The 17,140-nt window shown below is 32.8% G+C and overlaps 2 protein-coding genes across 2 annotated transcripts; both read right to left on the bottom strand.

Moving 5' to 3' along the window:
* Nucleotides 1-3,482: 3,482 nt before the first annotated feature.
* On the bottom strand, nt 3,483-6,627 carry LOC115993953. The gene is made up of 3 exons (XM_031117956.1): nt 5,803-6,627; nt 4,129-4,668; nt 3,483-3,673 (listed from the first exon to the last, which is right to left on the bottom strand). Exons 1-3 carry the CDS (start codon nt 6,625-6,627, stop codon nt 3,575-3,577), a joined length of 1,464 nt encoding a protein of 487 aa, XP_030973816.1. The 3' UTR covers nt 3,483-3,574.
* A 4,451-nt stretch (nt 6,628-11,078) lies between these two features.
* LOC115959151 lies at nt 11,079-14,130 on the bottom strand. Its single transcript, XM_031077799.1, has 3 exons — nt 13,190-14,130; nt 11,732-12,271; nt 11,079-11,177 (listed from the first exon to the last, which is right to left on the bottom strand). Exons 1-3 carry the CDS (start codon nt 14,018-14,020, stop codon nt 11,079-11,081), a joined length of 1,470 nt encoding a protein of 489 aa, XP_030933659.1. The 5' UTR covers nt 14,021-14,130.
* Nucleotides 14,131-17,140: the final 3,010 nt, after the last annotated feature.

Raw genomic sequence — 17,140 nt, 5'->3', positions numbered from 1 at the left:
ACTCACAAATTAAATACAATAAACAAAACCCAAAATAAAAAAATACACAAAAGATTTCAATTTTTTTTTAAAAAAATTGGCATAATATCTTACACACACATTCAAAATCAAAGAACAATAAGTAAGATGGATTTATTAGATTAAAACATAAGCGTAAGTTGCATCTGAGGAAAAAAAAGTGAAAAAAAAAAACAACAACATGGGGTGTATTGTGTGAGATTTAATTATAAAGATGACTTATTGATTAAGGAGGATTGGATTAAAGAGTCATGACTGAATATATATATATTCTAAAATTTTTGACAATAAACTATAAACTTTTAGTTGGGGTATAATTTAAATTTCTAAAACTTAGATGATAAAATTTTATTTAAATTAAATTATTGTTAAATCTTATCCCTTAATCAAGACTTTTGTAGCTTAATATCCTAGTAAAATACTTGTGGGGGCTGGTCGGTTACTAAAATTATTAAAGACAAGTTAATTGGGCCTGTGGCCCATCCGAAGATGCAAACCTGTCCGAGGAGGCCCATATTAGATTGAAGGGGTAACCAAACGAAAGGAAGAGTGAATATTACGAAAGGTGAGTTTAGTATTCGTCCAAAGACAAAATCATTCTCGGCAATATGAGTCCGAGGACGATCAAGGCGCCATCTTGTTATAAACATACTTTGAAACTACGTCACCACTAAAGGTGGGATAAAGGGCCAAAGGTAAGAGAGAGAAGACAAACAAATATCTATGGCAACAGCTGCCTCCGCATTAATTGCCTCTCAACCAACTCTCTAACCGCATTAATGTGGAAGTGATGCCTAAACAGTGATGAAGCAGCCTTACAGCTGCTAGAAGGAGGTTCTAGAAGGTGTTAGATGGGACAGAAAGAGATCCCCTAAACCCAACCTACACGTGTGTGGTGAAGATGGTATGAAGAGGACGGTATATAACATGAAAAAAAAGCATGCAGAAAGGGATCGGAACATAGAGAAAAACACAAAGAACACTCAGGAAAAGAAAAACTTGCAAACCAAAAAACTGTATTTGTTTCAAAGGAAAACAGATTGTTATATCGGTTCTAATCCATCTATAAACGTGAGGTTGTATCTTTTTACTTTTAAAGAAGTTAATCTAGTTCTTGAACACCCACGCTCTACAAATTTTATTGTTTAGGCCTTTTAACGTACGAACCCAAGACCGATTTGGGATCGTTACAAATTGAGTCCTTACAATACTAATTTATTAATAATTAATAAAATGTAAGATGCAACTTGAGGAAAATGAAACGTGGATTGTGTGGGAAAATTTTGATAATAGAATTTTAGTCGGAGTAGAATTTAAATTTCTAAAACTTAGATGATAAAGTTTTATCTAAATTAAATTATTGTTAAATCTTATTCCTTAGTTAATAGCCTTGTAGCTTAATATATGAATAAAATATTAATTTAATAATAATTAATAAAATGTAAGATGCAGCTTAAGTAAAAAGACAAAAACAAAAACCTAGTTTGTGTGGGATTTAAGTTTAAAAATTTTTTATAATACTTTTTAAATTAGCCAGTTGTTAAATATCATCCCTTAATTTGAGGAAATATATCCTAACAAATATATATAATTTACTAATTAGTGAGAGTAGCCACTCAGCACAACCACGACTTTTACGCCCAATTTTTATTATATAGTATATAATTTTGAAAAATCATGAAGTAAATTGTGAAATGGGTAACCACATGTTTTGTAATTCCACTTTAACTTTTTTTGAAGTAGGACTTCAATATATGACTTTATCGGTTATTAATACATCTACTTTGGCAGTGTAAATGCCGGCCTAGTAGCAACTATGTATAACATGAAAATTAAGTACAAACTATAGAATAACATCTTTTCACAGTAGGACTTCAATATATGACTTTATCGGTTATTAATACATCTACTTTGGCAGTGTAAATGCCGGCCTAGCAGCAACTATGAATGGCATGAAAATTAAGTACAAACTATAGAATAACCTCTTTTCACATGCTATAGTTGGTAGACCGGCGGCTCACTATAAAGGTAGGCTACAAAATTTTTATGGTTCATTAATGATCAAAAGAGAGACCAATTAGAGGTGAGATTACTTGAAAAGTTACTAAGAGCCTCCTAGGCTCGTAGCTCAACTAATTGCTAGCTTATAGTGTGTTTATGATATTTAGAGTTCAAATTTCTTCTCTTAGAATATTCATATTCTAAGGGCAGAAACAAAGCTACCTCAAAACCCAATTTATCTCCCTCTCAACCAAACCTTTCAGCAACCCATCTTCCTTGCTTAGCCCACCGGACCACCAAGAACTTCCCATGGTAGGCCCATTGCCGCCCATACACCAATACTGCAAACAGATTCCAAATGTTTTCCTTTAAAATTTTGGAAATCTATAATTTTGGACCTGTCAAACCTTTCAGAGACACCAAATATGCAAACCGATGATTTGTGTTTCTTTCTTCATTCATTTCATCTTCGTTTTCTTTAAATGTTTTTGATCGTTAGTTTTTTCCTTCTTGTCTACTTTCTTTGACTTTCATAATTGCCACTCAACCTTTCATCCAGTACTATTTCTTGTTTGTTTGTATTATATTGTGGAAATTCCGAAACAGTACACAGTATTAACTGGTATTGAAATACAAAATTTTGTATGTATTATATAGCAGAATTATGGTGGCTAATTATATTGACCTCAGCTCCTTCAAAATAAAATCTCTCCAACCACAATGTGGAATACTCAACTCCAACGTTCATAATTTCATTACTCATCTTTCGCCAAGAACCAACCACTTTTATTTTATAATTCTAGCTTAATAGCAGAGAAGCTCCCATTAATAATAGTTAAAATGGGAACCTTGCTAAAGGTTCAAATTTTCAGTGTCAATGTTCTCAACAATTATGGACTAGAAATAGTTGCACTCATCAATGTAACATGCAGTGTCCCAGAGATGTTGATGCTTACAGGACACAAATCATTCCAATCTCAGAATTTTTATTTATTTTTGTTTGGGAATGAGATTCAATATTATATAAAATAACAAACTTTGATTTGATTTATATGTTTTTCTGGTGTGAAAGCATGGTAACAAGGATAATTAGATAGACAAACGCAACAGTCAAAATTAAGAAGGCATATGTTTGTTTTTTTTTTTTTCCCCCTTTTGTTGTTCTTAATTTCTGGAGTTAATCTAATTAAACTTTCGATTAATTGTTTTGTATGGGAAGAAAACTTATTAATACTACTGTTATTAATTAACAGCAGTATTTAATTAATTAGTTGAGCACATGACAAGTTTTTATTGGTGGAGTATAAAGCGAAGCAGGAAAAGTGAGACAGAAGATTTGGACTCTCCACATTGCATGTATGCATCGCTTTCTAAGAAGAAGTACTCCCACATAAAATTCAAGTCTGCTATGGTACACGACTTATTAATATATATCTATATTTATTTATTAGGGTGGTGTTTATTATACACAACCTGTTTGAAAACTTGTGTATAACAAGATGCGTGTAGTAGTCCATTTATAAAATAAAGTGTAGTAGTCCATTTGACGTTGCATTCAAGCAATTACTTCGTATTTCATGCAAGCCCTATATTTGACTTCCGTAACATTTGCTCCATCCATATATTCAATGTCACAACAGTCTCTTTCACCGGCCTGCGAAGTAATAAACATACAATAAACAATATTAGAATTCAGATAGTGTAATCCTTGACGAAGTATCCAATCATCAAAAGGAATTAAAGTATATAGAAGATGTACATCTATTAAACCAATTAAAAGGAATTAATGCTTAATTCATCATTTTCATTTTTTTTTTAAGTCATCATTGCTACTGTAAATTTATTTGTTATATAGTGGATGTGACACTAATCACAATTATTGTCACATGAATTTGTAAGTATTTAATAGTAAAATTGGTTATAGTTTTAGCATTTTCTCAACATAATTAGTTACCTAAGTTAATGTTTTGATAAGATGGTAGCAAAGTTTATAATAACATAAACATTTCTCATAATGATTCTGAAAAAAAAAAAAAAAAACATTTCTCATAATAAGCTTGGTAGTGATGCAAAACGAATATTAACAGCTTAAAATGAAAGCACACTCACCTCCAAGCGTGTTGATGCTAGTGAAAACACTTTAATTTTAGTTATGGGATCAGCAGAATGATTACCAGCAAATGAACAAGTTGGTAAACCACGAGGCCATGCTCTAACATACGTTGTAACAATTTGGTCTCCTTCTATATGCTCTATAGAATCAAAGAAAAGCAAGCGAGGAGCTTCACAAGGATTTTTGGAAGGCCACCTAGTGTTGAACATGTAGAGTGGTGGCCTTGAATTTCTCTTCCATGGGCTAAATGTCTCAAGGGGTCTCCATAAAATGCTCCGAGGGATTATATTTTCATAAATATAAGCTGAGTATCCCCATGAGATAGAGAGAGACCAATTGCTTTGCCTATGATAGCATATAGTTTGTTGAAGAAGGCGGGATTGGTCTATTTTTGCGGCCTTCATGAGGTGTTTTATGGATTTTGAACGGTCCATGGAGGGGAAGATTGGGTCTATGGTGTCAATGTGGTGGAGAGAGAGGAAAGGAGTCTGAGGGTGAGCTGATAGAAGACCTGAGATGTCATTGTGTAGATCAATCTGCAGTTAACAAATATTTAGAGGGCTTATTTTGTGATTAAATAATCCATGAGACAATATCTTTTGTAATTTCCTATGTCTTTTCATGCTATGTAATCGTCTACAGCATTTTTCAGGTACAACAGAGTTCTACAATTTGCCTTAGAGTGCAACAAGGAAATTAGTAGAACTGGTTAACAGAATGTGCTTGGTGCATCAACTGCATGCCTTATCAAAGAAAGAGCAAAAAGAATTTCACATGGTGCATAGGAAGAAAATGAAGCAATTTTAATGTCTCATTTTAATTATATATATGAAAAAATTTTAATCCAATAAAAAGTTATTAAATGGTATACTTTTGACAAATAATTATACTATAAATCTAACTTTAGTCTTGATATGGGTTCTATTATATGTGTTCCAATTCTTGTAATAAAAGTATATTCTAAAAAAAAAAAAAAAAAAAAAAAATCTTGAAAGCAAAACTGTCATGATTTTATTTTTTGTGTGAATGAACTGCCATGATTTTTGCTTCCCAAAAAAAGTACTTTTGCAATACTACCATAAAAGAGCTTTAAGCTTTAGCAATAGAATAAAAGAGCTTCCAGCCCTATGAAGTTTTTTTTTTTTGGGGAAAAAAAAGGATGCCTATTAGAAAATAGAAAAGAGTTTTTAAGCACATAAAATTCTTAGTGGTTCCTAAGGTCTTATGATATCCATGAGATCTTAGGTTTGAAATTTCTAGCCAGCATCTTGAGGTCACCTCCATGAGATTCTTCCTTGTAATAACTTGGTACGTGTGGGATATGTGGATTGCATACACTTAAGAGAATAATCAGATACTCAAAGATATTTGAACTTTGAACATCCTCTTTTTTTATATTTAAAAAAAAAATTGAAATATAGAACTTTATTAGAAAGCTCAAAATTTATTATTCACACATTTAAAAATCCAAAATTTCAAATCACTATTCATTATCATTTTCAAACGTTAAAACTCTTTTTCATTGAAGCACATTATTGCAAAAACTCTACAAGACTACAAAAAATGCTCTACGGTTAAAGCTATCCTATTTCTTCCTAGAGCAATAGCTGCAATACCACCAAATGGACACATATATAGTAAGCAACTTAAACTAAAGAAGTTGCAATTACCTGGTGAAACCCTCTGTCGTGAGTTAGAGCAACTCCTAAATCAGCCAAACATGAGTGTAACAAAAAATCACTAACAAACATGTATGGATATCTCTCTATACATCTGTCTAACTTTGTTGACAATGCTTCTGCTAGAGGGTAACTCAAAGCATACCCGGCTCCCCCAAATGCCATATCAAATGAGAAGTCAAAGTTGGACTTGACACTCTCTGAATTGGACCCAACATAGTAGGATTTAGTATGGTCATACTTTGCTAGTACCTCAACTAAATTATCAACCATAAGTACTGTATCATCATCTGCCATTACATACCATCTCACATCTTTGTCTCCTTGTCTAAATGTTTCCATTATTGTACGTACAATTCGGATTTGAACCGGCCTTGATATTTTTGGGAACACTTTCAATTTGGCGATATCTTCGTTGATACGAAAAGGAGGTGAAGTTGATGGCCAAGGTTGGAACTCCTCCGTGGGAGGTCTATCTAGAAAAAGATATCCCCTTGTCACATTTGGTCTCCACCATGCTTCAATGTATGATTTTTTGTACTTCCATGTGTTCATTGAACCAACTATGCCAAAAACAATGTGACTAATATTGGTTTTAGTAGAATTGGTACTAATAATGGGGCTTGAGGTTGGCCATTTTTGCTTTATGGTTGATAAAAGGTCAGAAGTTTGATAATTAGGTGGGTTAAACAAAAAAGTGTAGAACAAAAACAAGACTAGGCCTGAAATAGCTAGAGACTTGCACAGAGTTCCAAGAGATAAAGGGGTGGGATTTTGTTGAATGGTGCTCAAGTTGGAAGGAATTGTAGAAGACATTATCAATGTGAACGGTGGAATGTTGAAACATTGGAGAATTCAAATGAAGAATGTTTAAAGGGAAACAAATCTAGGAGCATACCTTTCTATTGACGTTTTGGAATTAAAGAGTTTTAAAAGTTTTGTAACTTTTTGAGGCCATGATTCTTGTTTAAGCTTGCTAATACATGTGATGTTGCTTTTTTTTAATACTTAATCTTTATAAGTGGAAATGAGTTTCGTGTGAAACTATGTATGTGATAGGAGGTTATACATTACGTGAAAAATGAGATATCAAGTGCCGTAGGGCATACTTTCTATGCAGTGCAGGAAGGATTTTAAGGAGAAGTCCTGGCATTTTTCATGCTATAGTTATTAGGCCAGCGGTTACCTGGTAGTACAAAAAAATTCTAATTTTCTAGCCTACCTTTATATGTGAAAGGAGGTTATCCTAATGGCGATTTCATTTTACAAAATATCGAAATTAATATGAACGAACCTCAATCATTTTACAAAATATCGAAATTAATATGAACGAACCTCAATCATTTTGAGGTAGTTTAGTATTTAATTTCGAAAAATCATGAAGTAAATTGTGACATGGTAACCATATGACTATAAGAGAGTATTTTGTAATTCCACTAAATTTCTTAATTTTTTTGAAGTAGGATTTTGACTATAAGCATCCACAATAGTGGTGCTATTTTTTAGCTATTAAGCACTACAAAAAGTTATTTTATCTATTTTACTTACTTACTTTACAAAACATCCAGCAACAGTGGATTTATTTTAGCTTTCAACAAAATAAAATAATATAAATATCACAATAAAATAATATATCTACTACAATAAAATAATATATCCACTATAATAAACAATAATCACAACCACCGCAACTGCTATCGTTGCCACTACCGCTGTCGCTGCCATCGACTCTTCCACCGTTGCCACCATCACTGCCCCCACCGCCACCGCCACATGATAGCAAATAATCATTTAGTGTTAGCAAGTGATATTTTTAACCCCAAATTATACTTATACATATATTTTTTTACTAAAATAATTTCTCAATTATCATGATAGCAAATAATCATTTAGCGTAACAATAATATTTTGTTTTAATCCCAAATTATATATATACAAATTTATATTTTGACTAAAAAAAATTTCTCCATCATCATGATAACCTTAGTTTCATGTTAAAACATTATAAAAACCAACAAAGTAAAGGGGACCAACTTAAAAGCCACCTATCTAAAAAACGTAGCCTATAAAGAAGAAGACCTGAATTAAGTAAAGTGGTGGAAAAATGAGAATCATTATTTGTGAAATTGAAAATTTATACTGTTTTCTTTTATTTCCTAAGCAACCCAACAAACAGAAAGCACTTATATTTAAAAAATTTAACAAATAACAAAGCAGCAATGAGCATTATAATTCACATCAGTTGTGGATTTGCAAAATTAGAATTTTAGGAAGCTGAAATTATAGTAGGCTTAGTTGTCACTTCATCAACCGAAGAAGTGAAACTCTTATCCAAGTATAGATTTATCTTTTCTCAGGTACTAAACAGAGAAGTACAGATGAAGATATAAATCATCATACATATTTACTATTGCATCCACAGACTGTAAGTGTTGAATGTGATTGTGTTTTTTACCTGCTCTCTGATTGTGTTTTTGCGTTGGATTCTATTTCTATTGCATTTGAATTCAGTTCTTTTTCTTTGTAGTGATTTTGAGCGGCTTCAATCCTTCAAGATATTTAATGAACATGGGGAGGGAGAGTACTGATCTGTCACAGGGGAGGGAGTGGGAGGACCACCGGTCTGGGTAGAGTGAGAGAGAAACCGGTTGGATAAAAGGAAAAGAAAAAAAAATCAACAAACAAATAATATTTTAATTGGGTGGAGAATAAAATTTTTATTTTTTATTTTAGCTTTCAGCTACCATGCATGACCATATATAGTTGTGCACTGCAGCACTCTTATATTAATATATAGAGGGCGTTTGGGCTCTGTGTCTGTGCGTCCATGTTTTCTCCAGTTCATGTTTTCTCCTTTTTTTTTTGCCGCATTTGTTGACTTTGGGAGACAAATTTTACTGTTATGAACAGTGTTTGCACTATTTACGCATTGTGCATACACTGTTCACGTATTAAAAAATATTAAAAATGGATCCCACAGTACTATTTACATATTTAAAAATTATTTTGCTACAGTGTTTTCAGTTTTCAGTTTTCAGCAACAATAAATTCATTCCAACGGATCCATAGTGGTGCTAAAGATAGCTTTTTAGGTTTTTAATACCACTATTGCTATTTGCTAGTGCTCTAATACATTTACTTTGGCAGTGTAACTGCCGGCCAAGCAACAATATATACCATGAAAACTAAGTACAAATAATAGCATAACCTCTTTTCACGTGCTATAGTTGTTAGGCCGGCAGTTCACTAATAAAGGTGGGCCAGAAATTTTTTACGGTTCATTTATGATCAAAAGAGAGGCCAAAAAAAAATCTTGAAAAGTTTTTGTAATTTTTTTCCTTATTCCTTTCTACCCATTATTTCTTGATACTGAATAGAAGGTACTTACAATTCTGGACATTCAAATTTAAAAAATAGTACTTTAGTACAACATCTTAGACTATCCATGATTGTAGTCTAGGGAGAAACCTATACATCTAACATAGTTGGATCCTAACAAATTATATAAGTGTGAAATTTTCTCACTTAATCATATCAAAATGTTATTTTATTGTTCTATAAAGTAGTAGAAAGTTTAGCTTATTTGGATAATCCTGCAAATGTCACATGATTTGGCTTTTTTATTTCACACTCAAAGATGTATTGTATTGCGAATTTGGGGTGTATGTATTACGTGTAGCAATTTGCGCTGCATGGCATAAAAATAATAATTAAAAAGAGGGGAAGAAAAAGAATAACAAGGTTTGACACTGCGAAATGCTTGGGCCAAGAAAGAAAAAATATTCTTGGTGATGTTTGACAATTAGCCTCTAAACATAAAAATTAGTGCACATTAGTTATAAATTAAACTTTGACCAAAAGTATAAAGATAGGGAGCTATGGCCTATGAGCTTGATCAACATATAGTGGTCACCCTAGCCCAAGTCTCTCTCTCTCTCTCTCTCTAATCGAAAACCTTACAGAAAAGTAAAAAACACAGTTAAGACTTTTCAATGCTTCTGGCTATAATTAATCCTGAATTTGAGGAGATGCAATCTGCATAGAATAAGCAATAATCGTGATTTTGAAGATAATTAAGCAGAGATGCATAAAAAAGGATACCCTTTGTGGTGTCTATGTCTTCACTCTTCACACACCCAAATGACTTTCCAAGGGATTTACTTTCTGCACTAGTTGATGATGACTTGATTTAGCAATTTTGATTTGTAGATCTGGCCTAATTAAAATTAGTTTAACTTCCATATTATTTATTAAGTGAAGTGCCAAACTATCAATTACCAGTATAGTAATAATAATTGAATACTTTTTTTTTTTGTTGGTGATAATTTGATAGTTGATAGAGGATTTGAATCATGATGTATCTATTAGAAACTACAAAACGAACCAATTAGTTTTTGCCTTTTTGTTTTGTTTTTTTAAGAATCAAGATTGAAATCTTATTGCCAAAGGCTTTGTAGCTGAATTGGCACCTCCCCATGTACAAAGTGCTTAGGGGTCTAGGGGGGGAAATGATTTGAGCTGTGGGGTTAGCAGCATGTTGTAATTATTTCTTAAAAAAAAAAAAGATTGAAATCTTATTAAAATAAATAGCAAACATAATACAATTGATATTTATAGGAACAACCTCCATCCAAATAATGAAATCACTAGCCTCTAAGGCTTTTCGGGCTAAAACATGTGCGACACCATTGCTTTCACAATAAGTATGTGTTGGAAATACATGTGAATAAGTCCCACATTGAATAAAAATGTCTAGAGTGAAGAGCTTATATAACATAGTTGTGTTTAAACACATGGGTTTAAAGCCTTTAGGGTCAAGTGATGTATTTATATATTATATTAATTATTCTCTAAGATTCTATCTCCCCCAACAAAGGAGTATTGCCAATGGTGTGTTAAGTCTCACATTGAATAAGAATGACAAGGAGTAGTTTTTTTTTTTTTAGGAACACAAGAAGTAGTTAATATAACATAATTGGATCCAAACTCATGGGCTTTAAGTCTTTTGGGTTAAGTTGTGTCTTCTATTAACTACTCAAATGAGTTTTCTTCCCCCAACAATATACTCTCTTTTCTCTCCCCCAATGGTTGATATGCTTGACTACTAGCTCTTTTAAGAATGTACCAAACAGTTGAGCTACAAGTCACGAGACTTTGACAATTAATTGAATATAAAAAGTCTATTCTTATTTCTAATTGAATACAAAAAATCTATTTCTACTTTTTTTTTTAATGAAATAATACAAGAAATCCATTTGATGTTACAATCATGCTATTACTTCATACTTCATGCAAGCCCTATATGTGACTTCCGTTACATTTGCTCCAGCCCTATATACAATGTCACAACAGTCTCTTCCACCTGCCTGGAAAGTAGTAAATATACAATAACCAACGTCAGAATAGTGTAATCCTTTTATTATTTATTTATTTTTTATATAAAATATAAATTCTACTCTAGTTTAATCTAAGTGTATATGTGTGTGAAACTATTTCTTAGAGACTTGAACCCTGACCCTTTCCCCCAACATCTCACAAACACTTATACTTGTAGAGTGACTATCGTGCTAAGGGTGCGCGGTGGTAGAATAGTGTAATCCTTGACAAAGTATCTAATAATTAATAGGAATTAAAGTGGATGGAAGATCTACATCTATAACATAATACCAATCAAAAGGAATTAATATTAAATATTATATAGTCAATGTGACACCAATCACAATTATTACCATATTAATTTATAAGTCTTCTATAGTAAAGTTGGTTGTAGTAGTAGCATTATCTCAACATAATTACCAATTTAAACTTTTGATAAGATGGTAATTAATTTAATATCATGTTAACGGATGCTTATATGAACATAAACATTTCTCAAATTAATAAGCTAGTATAGTAAAATTTAAAATGAAAGCACACTCACCTCCATGCGTGTTGATGCTGGTGAAAACACTTTAATTTTAGTTATGGGATCAGCAGAATGATTACCAGCAAATGAACAAGTTGGTAAACCACGAGGCCATGCTCTAACATACGTTGTAACAATTTGGTCTCCTTCTATATGCTCTATAGAATCAAAGAAAAGCAAGTGAGGAGCTTCACAAGGATTGTTGGAAGGCCACCTAGTGTTGAACATGTAGAGTGGTGGCCTTGAATTTCTCTTCCATGGCCTAAATGTCTCAAGGGGTCTCCATAAAATGCTCCGAGGGATTATATTTTCATAAATATAAGCTGAGTAGCCCCATGAGATAGAGAGAGACCAGTTGCTTTGCCTGTGATAGCATATGGTTTGTTGAAGAAGGCGGGATTGGTCTATTTTCGCGGCCATCATGAGGCGGTTTATGGATTCAGAACGGTCCATGGAGGGGAAGATTGGATCTATGGTGTCAATGTGGTGTAGAGAGAGGAAAGGAGTCTGAGGGTGAGCTGATAGAAGACCTGAGATATCATTGTGTAGATCAATCTGCAGTCAACAAATATGTAGAGAACTTAGTTTGTGATTAAATAATCTACGAGACAATATATTCTGTAATTTCCTATGTCTTTTCATGCTGTAATCATCTACAACATTTTTCAGGTGGAGGCATTTTTAGCAGAGTTCTATAATTTACCTTAAGAGTGCAACAAGGAAATTAGTAGAACTGGTTAATAGAATGTGCTTGGTGCATGCCTTATCAAAGAAAGAGCAAAAAGAATTTCACATGGCGCCTAGGAAAAAAATGAATCAATTTTAATGTCTCATTTTAATTATATATATACGAAAAAGTTTTAATCCAATAAAAATTTATTAAATGGTATAATCTTAAAAAATAATTATACTAGATCCAACTTTAGTCTTGATGTGGGTTCTATTATATGTGTTCCAATTCTTGTAATAAAAGTATAGTCTCAAAAAAAAAAATATTTTTTTCTTTTTTTTTTGGGTGAATGAACTGCCATGATTTTTGCTTCCCAAAAAAAAGTACTTTTGCAATAGTACCATAAAAGAGCTTTAAGCTTTAGCAATAAAATAAAAGAGCTTCCAGCCCCATCCATACACCGGAGAAAATAGTCAGATACTCGAAGAAATTTGGACTTTAAACACCATTTTTTTTAAAATAAAAAATAAAAAAGTAGAAATATAGAACTTTATTAGAAAGCTCAAAATTTATTATTCATACATTTAAAAATCTAAAGTTTCAAATCACTATTCATTATAATTTTTATAATTTTGAAACGTTAAAACTCTTTTTAGTTGAAGCACTTTATTGCAAAAACTCTACAGGACTACAAAAAGGCTCTACGGTTAAAGCTATCCTATTTCTTCCTAGAGCAATAGCTGCAACACCACCAAATGGTCACATATATGGTAACCATCTTAAACTAAAGAAGTTGCAATTACCTGGTGAAACCCTTTGTCGTGAGTTAGAGCAACTCCTAAATCAGCTAAACATGAGTGTAACCAAAAATCCTCGCTATTAACGTATGAATATCTCTCTATACAATCGTCTAACTTTGTTGACAATGCTTCTGCTAGAGGGTAACTTAAAGCATACCCTCCTCCACCAAATGCCATATCAAATGAGAAATCAAAATTTGACTTGACACCCTCTGAATTGGACCCAATATAGTAGGGTTTAGTATGGTCATATTTTGCTAGTACCTCAACTAAATTATCTACCATAACTACAGTATCATCATCACCCTTTACATACCATCTCAAATCTTTGTCTCCTTGTCTAAGTGCTTCCATGATTGTACGTAAAAGTCTGACTTGAATCGGCCACAATATTTTTGGAAACACTTTCAATTTTGTGAGATCTTCGCTGACGCGAAAAGGAGGCGAAGTTGAAGGCCAAGGTTGGAACTCTTCAGTAGGAGGTCTATCTAGGAAAAGATATCCCCTTGTCACATTTGGTCTCCACCATGCTTCAATGTATGATTTTCTGTGCTTCCATGCTTTCATTGAACCACATATGCCAAAAAGAATGTGACTAATATTGGTTTTAATAGAATTATTAGTACTAATAATGGGGCTTGAGGTTGTCCATTTTTTATTTATGGTTGATAAGAGGTCTGAAGGTGGGTAATTAGGAGGGTTAAACGAGTAAGTGCAAAACAAAAGCAAGACTAGGACTAAAATAGCTAGAGACTTGCATAGAGTTCTAAGAGATAAAAGGGTGAGATTTTGTTGAATGGTGCTCCTCAAGTAGGAAGAAATTGAAGAAGACATTGTGAATGTGAAGGGTGGAATGTTGAAACATAGGAGAATTTAAATGAAGAATGTTTAAAGGGAAACAAATCTCGGAGCATACCTTTCTATTGATGTTTTGGAATTAAAGAGTTTTAAAAGTTTTGCAACCTTTTGAGGCCATGATTCTTGTTTAAGCTTGCTAATACATGTGATGTTGCTCTTTTTTAATACTTAATCTGGAGTTTTGTGTAAAACTATATATGTATGTGAAAGGAGGTTATACATTACGTGAAAAGTGAGATATCAAGTGCCGTAGGCATTACTTTCTATGCAGTGCAGGCAGGATTTTAAGGAGAAGTCGTGGCATTTTTCATGCTATAGTTATTAGGCCAGCGGTTACCTGGTAGTACAAAAAAATTCTAATTTTCTAGCCTACCTTTATATGTGAAAGGAGGTTATCCTAATGGCGATTTCATTTTACAAAAATATCGAAATTAATATGAACGAACCTCAATCATTTTGAGGTAGTTTAGTATTTAATTTCGAAAAATCATGAAGCAAAATTGTGACATGGTAACCATATGACAATAAGAGAGTATTTTGTAATTCCACTTAATTTCTTAATTTTTTTGAAGTAGGATTTTGATATATGACTTTATCAGTTACTAATACATTTACTTTGGCAGTGTAACTGCCGGCCAAGCAATAATATATAGCATTAAAACTAAGTACAAACTATAGCATAACCTCTTTTCACATGCTATACTTGTTAGGCCGGCGGGTCACTAATAAAGGTGGGCTAGAAAATTTTTATGGTTCATTTATGGTCAAAAGAGAGACCAATTAAAGCTGAAATTACTTGAAAAGTTGTCAAGAGCTTTGTAGCTCAAATAGTTACTAGCTCTTGATGTGTTTATGATATTCAGGATTCAAATTCTCTATTTGTACTATTAGAATTATCAACAACCAAAAATCTTGAAAAATTTTTGTAATTTTTTTCCTTATTCCTTTCTCCCTACTATTTCTAGATACCGAATAGAAGGTACTTACAATTTGGACATTCAAATTTAAAAATAGTACTTCAGTATAACATCTTAGACTGTCCATGATTGTAGTTGTAGGGACAAGGGCCCAAAATAGTATATTGGGCCTTGGACATTGTCCGAGAACATTGATAAGTCCGAGGAGGAGCAAGTAGTTGTTAAACGTTCCCAATTAAAGTCTCAAAGATGGGGAATAAGTGAGAGGTTGTCCAAGGAGGAATTCCTCCTCAGATATGATGAATGTAGTTCATAATATGTACTCCATCTGTTAGCGTAATCCTTCAAGAAACTCCAATGATAGAGACATACTTCATGAATATACGAGAAGGAAGGAAACCTAAAAATATCTAAGGAAAAGCTGCCACCATCACATTAAATGCACTGCAGCTACTTTTCTGGCCGCATTTATGTGAAGAAGACCTCTGAACAGTACTGCCTTGGCTATCACAACTCACAGAAAATTAAAGGGGGTGTTTGATAGGATAGGTACTCAAATAAGGGCTCGGATGATCAACAGGTGTAGGGTGAAGATGGTCCAAAGGAGGATATATAAGGTGAAAGACTCTTCATGAAGAATGGATCAGAAAAATAAAGAGAAAACACTGTAACAATCTAAATTGTCTCTGTATTCAATTGTGATCAATACATATAATTGTGGTCTCCTCGGACTGAAAGTCTATTGGCATCAATACCTCTTATTTATGCTTGATTGTCACTTAATTCTATATTAGCCATTGTTTAACTCATTAGGGCTTAGTTCTTTGACTCACTCTCTACAAATTTATTGTATTGGGCTCATTGGACCGAGATCCCATATACTTTAGGTTTGGGCCACAAATCGGGATTCTACAATAGTCTAGGGAGAAACCTATACATCTAACATAGTTGGATCCAAACAAATTATATAAGTGTGAAAATTTTCTCGCTTAATCATATCAAAATGTTATTTTATTGTTCTATAAAGTAGTAGAAAGTTTAGCTTTGGCTTTTTACTTCACACAAAATACGCAAAGATGTATTGCGAATTTGGGGTGTATGTATTACGTGTAGCAATTTGCGTTGCATGGCATAAAAATAATAATTAAAAAGAGGAGAAGAAAAAGAATGCACATGATAACAAGGTTTGACACTGCGAAATGCTTGGGCCAAGAAAGAAAAAATATTCTTGGTGATGTTTGACAATTGGCCTCTAAACATAAAGATTAGTGCACATTAATTATAAATTAAACTTTGACCAAAAGTCTAATGGGAGGGAGCTATGGCCTATGAGCATGATCAACATATAGTGTGAGTCACCCTAGCCCAAGTCTCTCTCTCTCTCTTTCTCTCTAATCGAAAACTTCACAGAAAAGTACAAATTGAGACTTTTCAATGCTTCTGGCAATAATTAATCCTGAAATTGAGGATAAGCAATCTGCATAGAATAAGCAATAATCGTGATTTTGAATATAACTAAGCAGAGATGCATAAAAAAGGATACCCTTTGTGGTGTCTATGTCTTCACTCTTCACACCCCCAAATGACTTTCCAAGGGATTTACTTTCTGCACTAGTTGATGATGACTAGATTTAGCAATTTTGATTTGTGGATCTGGCCTAATTAAAATTAGTTTAACTTTCATATTATTTATTAAGTGAAGTGTCAAACTGTCAATTACCAGTATAGTAATAATAATTGAATACCTTTTTTTTGTTTTTTGTTTTTTTTTTTGATAATTTGATAGTTGATAGAGGATTTGAATCATGATGTATCTATTAGAAACTACAAAAGGAACCAATTAGTTTTTGCCTTTTTGTTTTGGTTTTTTAAGAATCAAGATTGAAATCTTATTAAAATAAATAGCAGACATAATACAATTGATATTTATAGGAACAACCTCCATCCAAACAATAAAATCACTAGCCTCTAAGGCTTTTCGGGCTAAAACATGTGCAACACCATTGCTTTCACAATAAGTATGTGTTGGAAATACATGTGAATAAGTCTCACATTGAATAAAAATAACTAGAGTGAAGAGTTTATATAACATAGTTGAGTTTAAGCACATGGGTTTAAAACCTTTAGGGTCAAGTGATGTCTTTATATATTATATTAACTACTCTCTAAGATTCTCTCT

Source organism: Quercus lobata, chromosome 1 (assembly GCF_001633185.2).
Source record: "Quercus lobata isolate SW786 chromosome 1, ValleyOak3.0 Primary Assembly, whole genome shotgun sequence".
Taxonomy (NCBI): Eukaryota; Viridiplantae; Streptophyta; class Magnoliopsida; order Fagales; family Fagaceae; genus Quercus; species Quercus lobata.
This window is presented reverse-complemented; position numbering and strand designations above follow the sequence as displayed.

Excerpts from the sequence above, each read along its gene's own strand:
- LOC115993953 (XM_031117956.1), bottom strand. The coding sequence starts at position 6,627 with ATGTCTTCTACAATTCCTTCCAACTTGAGCACCATTCAACAAAATCCC. Across the intron at positions 4,669-5,802 it reads ACGACAGAGGGTTTCACCAG|ATTGATCTACACAATGACAT; the intron begins GTAATTGCAACT and ends TGTTAACTGCAG. Across the intron at positions 3,674-4,128 it reads TAGCATCAACACGCTTGGAG|GCCGGTGAAAGAGACTGTTG; the intron begins GTGAGTGTGCTT and ends ATTACTTCGCAG.
- LOC115959151 (XM_031077799.1), bottom strand. The coding sequence starts at position 14,020 with ATGTCTTCTTCAATTTCTTCCTACTTGAGGAGCACCATTCAACAAAAT. Across the intron at positions 12,272-13,189 it reads ACGACAAAGGGTTTCACCAG|ATTGATCTACACAATGATAT; the intron begins GTAATTGCAACT and ends TGTTGACTGCAG. Across the intron at positions 11,178-11,731 it reads CAGCATCAACACGCATGGAG|GCAGGTGGAAGAGACTGTTG; the intron begins GTGAGTGTGCTT and ends ACTACTTTCCAG.